Source organism: Camellia sinensis, chromosome 10, assembly GCF_055761805.1.
Source record: "Camellia sinensis isolate YWXY chromosome 10, ASM5576180v1, whole genome shotgun sequence".
Classification (NCBI taxonomy): domain Eukaryota; kingdom Viridiplantae; phylum Streptophyta; class Magnoliopsida; order Ericales; family Theaceae; genus Camellia; species Camellia sinensis.
The window spans coordinates 6,252,857-6,261,763 of NC_138970.1; the positions used below are offsets into that span (position 1 = coordinate 6,252,857).

At 32.2% G+C, this 8,907-nt stretch overlaps 1 protein-coding gene across 1 annotated transcript; it reads right to left on the reverse strand.

Annotated features, from left to right (window-relative positions):
- Positions 1-1,843: 1,843 nt before the first annotated feature.
- Positions 1,844-7,158, reverse strand: LOC114279975 (CDK5RAP3 protein homolog). Its single transcript, XM_082890791.1, has 10 exons — positions 7,003-7,158; positions 6,758-6,892; positions 5,106-5,200; positions 4,899-4,993; positions 4,660-4,795; positions 4,404-4,556; positions 3,624-4,193; positions 3,191-3,399; positions 2,638-2,770; positions 1,844-2,156 (listed from the first exon to the last, which is right to left on the reverse strand). The coding sequence occupies exons 1-10, from the start codon at positions 7,061-7,063 to the stop codon at positions 2,025-2,027; spliced, it is 1,719 nt and encodes a 572-aa protein (XP_082746917.1). The 5' UTR covers positions 7,064-7,158; the 3' UTR covers positions 1,844-2,024.
- Between the last annotated feature and the right edge of the window lie 1,749 nt (positions 7,159-8,907).

Here is an 8,907-nt window from a genome sequence, read left to right on the forward strand (position 1 = left end):
GAAACTGAAATGACAAATTTGTCCCTAACTTTACTTTTTTCAAAATTGGTCTAAAGGGGCAAAATTGTCATTTACTACCTGTAGGACAGCCTGCCAACATGACAGTGGCAGGCTGTCAGTGCACTGCCAACGTGTGACAGTATAGGCTGGCACTGTCGAGTTGCTTTTTTATTTTTTTATATTTTAAATATAAATCATTGGTTTAAGGTACTATTTAATGCTATTTGATTTTTTTAGTGTTTGAGGCTAAATAGCCTCAAACTCGGGTTTCCAAACAAAGTCTAAGTGTGTGGAAATAGAATTTCCCGTGAACCTCTCACTAATGAAAAATATTCGCTAACTTTATTGTCTTAGACAATTATTGGAGCGAATTTTTCACCAATTCTCTCTTTTAAATTTGTATCAAACGTTCAATTTCTCAAAATACATGATCAAGACTGCATTGCTAGGAATAAAATGACCTCAAACTGATAAAATTACCGCAAAAGATAGAAGAATTGGTAATTCTAATAAATAATGGTCTCACTTTTTGGTTAATTTATTTACTTTATTTGCCCAAAATAAGTTAATTAAAGTATTTACTTGCAATTTTAAATTATAACTGAATTGACTTTTTTAATTTATTTATCCAAAAAATAAAATTATTTGAAGCTCGGCTTGGTTTGGGAATTCCCATAAAAGTTAAAAAATAAAAAAATTTAAAAGTTGAAGGACTATACAAAAGAGTCCAAGATTCTTTTTTCTCAATATTTTTTGCACTTTTTTTTTTGTGTAAAAAATCAAAAAAAGTCATTCCAAACATAATAATTTTTTTCATCTCCGATTTTAGTAAAAAAGTTACTACAATAGCTTATGGGGAAAAGAGTATTACCTTTATTATAGCTAACAATTTAAAAAGCTAAGGGGTAATTCTATTTACACACCATTGATTTTCTCAATATACACCATTACTTAGTACACATACATAATAATTTTTAGATTGTGAAAATATTTCAATTCACACTATAGCTTTCCATTTTTAACCTTATCTCAATAAACTGGTACACACCACAATCAAAGTGTTCAGTTTTTTTATGTATGAACATTATTTGATTAACCTTAATAATTTGAATAAAATAATTTTGTTCAAATATAAATGACTAAACATTTTATAAATGTTCGACTCTAGTTCGAATGTATGACGAATGAACAAGCCACAATCTATACAAACGAGATAAGCAAAAAAGTAAACCGACTTTTTTATTGTTGTATTGTTCCAAATCAACAATTTAAGTGTCATCCATGGTGTGCAAATCTCAAAAATCAATTAATTTTAATGTTCTTAAAACCCTAAATCTTCAATAATTGTGAAGATTATAATGGGAAGACGATTAGTGTAGTGTGTTAAATTATACTAGTGAAGATTATGAGTGTAATGTATTAGATTATAATAGTGAAGATGAACAGTATTGAAAAAGAGATTTGTTCCAAAAGAGAGATTTTTGTTTTCATATGCGTATTACTTGAATAAATACAAATACACCCATATTATCATCAATAGTCATTTACTTGAAGATATTATTATCATATAAATTTAATAGTGTGTAAAGAGAGATTTCTGTTTTCATATGTGAATTACTTGAATAACTATAAATACATTCATATTGTCATCAATAATCATTTTACTTGAAGACATTATTATTATATAAATTTAATAGTTAAATGGTATTCATAATGTGTAAATAGAACCTCCCAAAGCTATAATAACAAAAACTAATATTAGGGCGAACCATCAGAGTTCTGAAGAAGTTGGAGCCACAGGGAAATTGTATTGACAAACATGATTGCTAAATGGAAGTTGAGCTACTAAAAAATGCTGTAATTTCAATCTATAAGATGGGACGGAGGGTAATGTAAAATTTCCAAGGTAAGGAACTGCAGATTGTTATTGGGAACACGATCAGCATTTGATTGACAAAGGGAACATGTTAATCACTGAATATGTAACAAGAAACAAAAAACAAATTCTGAGTAATGACAACGATTTATGTGCTGAGACTAGTGCTCAACAAGGAATTGATCTCTCCAATTATATGGACAGGTCTTCCATCGAACATGGATGACAGTGTACTCTCACAAAGCTTTTTCAACTCCCTGGTTTTGGCCAGAGCCGCTTCCTGCAAATTGATACGCAAAAACAATTAAATTTTCAACTGCCAAATGACAGGAGGGGAGGACTTTTTGCTAGCTACTTAATTCTCATTCCTAATCATAAGCGATAGAACTGAAAATGTTGAACATAAGCATATACATCTTTTAAATGAGATCAAATAACCAATGAGTTTGAAAATTGGCAAAAATAAATTGATGGATGAGCTAACACACACAAGTTCCATTTGTAGAATGTAGAAGCGACAATAAAAACAAGTCAGAATTAGTAGAGCTGCAGATTCATTAAAAAAGTTGTATGATGGGTACTGCAATGTCTTGCAAGATTCCTCCACTTTATATGAGATACAAAATTTTAAAATATGTATTATCACATTTCACGTGGCAAAGATACAGTTCTTGCAGTGAACACCCAATTATGGGCATAATTGTTTAACCTGAAAGCACAAGCACCGTGTCTTAAATTAAGCAACAAAGGAATGAACTCACCTGCTTTGGCCACAATGATGTCAATGAATTCTGCAGCTCCATCCGTTTGGCAGACAAGTCCTTCAACCCCTCCTTCAACTTCACTTGGTGGTGTTTCTTTTCCTCTAGTGTACTCACTAGTCTATCGAGAAATCTGAAAATTAGATGCACACTACAGTCAATACTTGATATTGTCACAACTCATTAGGAATAATAAGCATGGCATCATGAAACCAAAATACTAGTGATGTGCACGACTGGAGGGAGAGGGATAATCAAGCAAACTGCAGTTACTGGGCAAAAACCATCAAGATCAGGACAGAAAACTTCTGAATCGGTCATAACAATAAACAGTTGATTCCTAACAACAACCAAGAATGCAAAGACTTATTGGGATCGCACAAAATATGCATCAGTCAAATACCAAAAGAAAAGTCATGTAAATATAATATAATTGTCATTTGTGAATTCTCAATACAGATTGGTGTCGTAAACAGTAAGTGGGGGAGAAGAAATTTGACGGTGAAGGAAATGGACAAGGTATAAAGCTTGTTGAAAAACAAGAATGCTGCACCTTTTTGAGTTGAGAATCATGATCTGATCCCTGGTTTTTCTATTTGTCAGTGAGGAGATGGCCAAAGAAACATCAGACAACATCTTCTGAATTGTATCAGAAGAGTACTGCTGCAACACTAAAGGAGCAACTGCCTGGACTTGATGTTGCAAGGACAGAGTTTCGTTATTTGTCAACTCCGTCAACCACTGATTCAAGAATGCTTTAATCTGGTGCCAAATATCAATTGACGTCAAAATGCTTTGATATCATAACCAAAAGTCGAACAAAAATATTAAGTTCACAAAGGATTGTGTTGTTACATTCTCGTGCCCTTTTACACATGAATACAACCGAATGTATTAACCAACAATGAATGTTTGGAAGAAAAAAAAAAAAAAAAAACATATTTCCATCAGTACCTAGTTAATCAAAATGACAAATAAGCACATACCTCAAATAGGTCATCAAGAATCTTATTCCTGTACTCCGTCTCCAAAAGCTGGCTTCTCTGTTGGGCGATTTCTTGGGTTTCAGTTACAATATTTGGAATAGATGTATGAGACTCCAAGACTGCATTTGACAAGCCTGTATCTTCAATCACATGAACTTGAGGATTCTCAACACTAATATCCCAAGAAATCTCTGACACAGAGACCTCTGGGACCACAACATCTTCCTTCTTATTTAACAAGGTCTCATCAGATTCCACACCATCATCATTCAATGGAGAATTTTGTAAAAACTCATTGGCATTCACAATCTCGTAAGGACCCAATCCATTTCCAGTATCTTCTGTTTCTTCCACAGTACCAATATCCCAATCTATCTGAGAGTTGTCGACAGTAATATCCCAGTCAATAATATCAGCTACAACTCCCATCTCCCCAGTTACATAGTTTGATTCATCAAGGCGGGCTTCAACATTCACAGTATCAAGAACTTCAGAGCCCACAGAAACATTCAGAGAGGGCGGGTTTTCAATAATGTCCCTTAGATTTGGTAACACAGTCCCGGAAGTTTTCTGCAATCACACCAAGCAACCGCAGTTATTGATGGCATCCTACACAATAATCCCCAGTTCCATCTGTCTGCCCACTAACAAAGACCATTATACTTAACCAGGACACATCTAGAGACAATTAAAACAAACCAATTGAACAAAGACAATTACGTGACAGCAGTAAACATCTAGCAACAATCATGACAAACATATATTTAATAATTTTCTTACATCATTTTCCGTATGCACGTCTCTGACAAAATTTGAATAAAACTCAATTGCCCGTGACACAGAATCACCACTTGAGACTTCCAGAATCCTCTTAAATGTGCTTGGGAGAGATTTCTTTGCAGTTTCTAACAGTTCCGACCTCACATTTATTCCCTGCAAAGCAAAAGTTGACACTTAATTTGTTCGTTCTTGAAGGAATATACATCATACAAACTTGATGACCATCAGTAGAGTGGCATGCGATGCAGGATCATACCTGCAATCCTAGCTCTTGACAAGCCTCTGCAAATTTAGCTGCTGAAAGAGCTGCATTTCTTTTAATATCAGCTTCCTTGCGCTCTAGTTCAGCCAGTTGCTGTTGAGTCCTTTGGACCTGCTTTTTCTGATATGGTCTTCAAATATGAAATACAATTGATCAATAATTTAAGCCGCACTAACATCAAGCAAAAATCATTATTTATCATTAACCTAGTAGACAATCACGAGAGCACTCACATTTCATAATTAACATTCTGGACCATTATCTGAGCAGCCTCACCAAGGTAAATATGATCTTTCTCAAAAGATTGCACGATTGACTCCCAAACACCCTGCCAAAGGTTAAAATTTAAATAAGAATTATATGTAGAAAAAATGGTACGTCAGGGGAGGGGGCACAGAGAGAGAGAGAGAGAGAGAGAGGATAGTTTTTGTAGATCTTACAGCAGCACCTGAAAGCCGGCCAAAAATATTACGGCTTTCTGGAGTTAACTTCAGAAGAATACCATATATTTGTTTGGCTTCCAAGTAACCAATCCCTGGAAAGAGAATGTGAATTAACATATAACACCTAAAAAAAGAAAAAATCAACACTGCTGAGTATAATTCCTTGAGTTTCAGTGCAACAAATTAATAAGCTACCACATCTTAACTACTAATAAATTTCCTAAACTCAATGTATCCACACAGAAAATACATCTCAGGGCAACTCCACAACTAATATCAACTATAAACTTTATAAAGCAATGTAAAAGCATGATCATTCATTGTAAATACTCTAATATTTCATTGAGAAAAATTAAGCATTGACAAAAAAAAAAAAAAAAAAAATCCAGAATCTCCGTTGCCATGTATGCCATTATTTCCACATCCATAACAATCTTGATGCATGAAATTGATTGCTAATAACATAAATTTAAAACAAACAAAAAAAAAACAATAACCAAAAAATATGACCAGTTATTGCATTGACTATATTTCTATTAGAATGGGGTCAGTAAACAGACCATGATCAGCACTATGTCCTTATTCTAACTGTCTAAAATAAGCCATTTCACCAGTTAATGAACTTTCATATATATATATATATATATGTATATATATATATGTTTTTAACAATATCAGTCTTCTGAGCACCCTTTATCCTTCAAAACTTCAACAGCCAATAAACCACAACACAAAAAGACCAAACCATCTCTGCTACAACGTGTAAGATATTTATTTTCTAACCAATTAGCAACCTGGATGTGTATTGACACAACACTTGGAAGGCATAACTAACATTGATTGCCCCACTTGTTAGTTTTTTTTGTCACCTTTCAATGGGCCTCTTTGGTATAACTTATTGTACGCTGAAAGTTGATAATCAAAAAACACCTCTCCCCTAGCTTTCAGATAATCATCTTTTTTCAGCTTTTTAAAGCTATTTTTGACTAATAAGTTGTAAGCAGAAGCTGCAACAAATAGTTTGGCACAAACTCCCAAATCAAAATAAGCTATAAGCAACTTATTTAATCTATACCAAACACCCCCAATGTATCTTTGTATAGATTATCTAAATTAGTTTCCTTTTTCTATTCTTTGATTTATCATATGGAATTTTTTGTGACCTAAGCTATGTGTATTCCAGTTGATTTAGTTTTACAATTTTTCTTTAGTTTTACTTGCAAGTGTAATCTACTAACATGACATCCACTACCCAATGCATGCCCTAATTTTGTTGCGAGTGCAATAGGCACCGATAATTCCAAACTAAGTGTGCTATGGATATCGATTGGATCTTTTACTAATTGACCCAAAAAAGAAATGTAGATGAAGATAAAAAGAAAACTCAAGAATTATAAAAATTTTAAAATTTGAAACTTCAAATAAAAAAGTGAGACATTTTTAGGACAATTTGGGAATGAAGCTGTGACAAATCTTCACTGGGTTGTATACTTCATATGATAGAACATATATATATATATATATATATAATTCTTGATAAATAACAGAGACCTATATACAAAAAGGTAATAAAAATGATAAATTTGTAATTAATCTTACAAAAGTCTTATCTTATGAGATAATAATAAAATTAAAACAAATAAACCAACCTTCGGGGTCTAGGGTTTGGAAGTAAGGATCGATATCCTTCAGCAGCGACGAAAACGCCGCCGATATCTTAGCTCTCACTGCCGCCAAACGCTTTCGCCAATCGAACGGTACTCTCTTCCGATCAACCAACCATTCTTCAATTACAACACATCCAAAAAAAAAAAAAAAAAATCAAATTATACAAATTCACAAAGTCCTGACTGAAGATTCTATATGAAAGAGAGAGAGAGATAGTTTGTTTTACCTCCGAGACGAGCTAAAGCAATGTCTATGGGGAGATTACGAAAGTCGTCCTGATTCTGCATTTTCCGGGAATTTTTTTTCTCGGGAGTTATTTTCTCAGTGATCAAACAATAAAAGACTGGTCTGAGAGTGCGTGGCGTAGGTGTATGACAGTTAAGTAGGTAAATGGGCTGATAATTACTATCATTGCAATCAGTCCGGCACGGCCCAACCCAATTATTGTTAGCCCTGTTGTAATAAGTTATTTTAATTGGTTATTTGATTTTTTATAAAAAAATAAAAAAATATGAAATATGATATTTTATTTTATTAATTATTTTAACTTGAGATGAACTATTTTAAGTTTTAACCCATTAATAACTTTTTTAATAGCTTTTTTTTTTTGTTATTTTTATAATTTTTAATATATATATTTTTTAAATATTGTAATTTTTTTACACTTTTAAGTTCTACTCAATCAAAACAAACCGGCGAAGTTTGTTTTGTTTTGTTTTGTTTGTTTGTTTGTTTTTTTTTTTAAGTAAGAAAAAAAAAAACAAGAGCAGTTGGCTCTTCCACTTTTTTGTTGACTTTTTATTTATTTATTTTAATCTTCGGTTAAAAAAGTTTGGGATTTTTTTAATATATATATTTTTTTGTATCTATGTGTATTTGTCTATGTGATATGAACTTGAAAAGTAAATAAATTTGATATAATTTTGAATTTTTTTTTTGGATGCCAAACACCCCCTAAATTACATTAGTGACCCTTAGGTTTAAAAAAAATATATAATAAGTTTTATAATTTTAGCATAATTATATTAGATTCTCTTAAAATTTTAATTCACATAATACTTAATCAATTTTTATTTATTTATCAATAATTGGTTAGTCATATAAATAAAAAAATAATTTTATCATTACTTTTATGTTAAAATGCATATTTTATCTTATTTGTCTTTATGTTTTCACATCACTTGCGATAGTTTTAATTTCATTAGCCTTACTAAAAATAAAAAAAAAATTCAATAAAATTATATAAAAACTGTAAAACTTATTTTATTTTTTTCAATTCTTTGGGATGTCAATGTAATTTACTTTGTTATAGTTCATTCCCTTTCATCTCTATTCTACTCTCATTTATCTTCTATTGAATCTTTTTGTCTTACAACCACTTAACAAAGTCAATCAAATATTATCCTGATAACAGAATTTTTCATTATGTCTTAAGTACTATATAGACAATATTTCATAGTATTTCGAGATTACTAATTTCACCATTGTGTCTGACAAGGAAAGCTTTCATGATTCACAAAATTTATATACAGAGTGATAGAATAATGCAACTGCAATTAAAAGTATTATTTCAAAACAAACTACCCGCGAAAATAACATTTAACTATTAAATTCCATTTGACCACGTCAATTGCGTGGTATTGTATTCCTTATTGTAAATTAAAGATAGAAAAAAAGAAAAATAGTTTCACACACTAATTAAACCACCCCTATAGGGTACGCCAGTTTGAGGGATCCATGAATCTCCATCAATGAGCTAATTAGACACTGTAAAAGAGGTAACTTCAGCTGCACTTTTGAAGACCTTATAACTTGGCAATTTTGCCCTTTTATTAGTATTTGCCCTAGGGCCTCGGTTATTGTACTCTGCGAACATCATAATCGTGTTCTTACAACATAATGTCCATTCCTCCGGTAGCACGATTTCATCCAAATATGATTCCATGAACACTACCATGGTATAATTTTTCCATGGCTGCCCTAGTAAAGCCTACACTTCCTTTTTACGTGACCTAAGTTCTGGTGCAACGTTGATTGTGCAATTTTGGAATGAAAATCCAAAATTGGTGGATGTTGGATCGGGTTTCCCATCGTTAGCAGTGATCACATTAGGAGGTGAGAGTCGACGAAC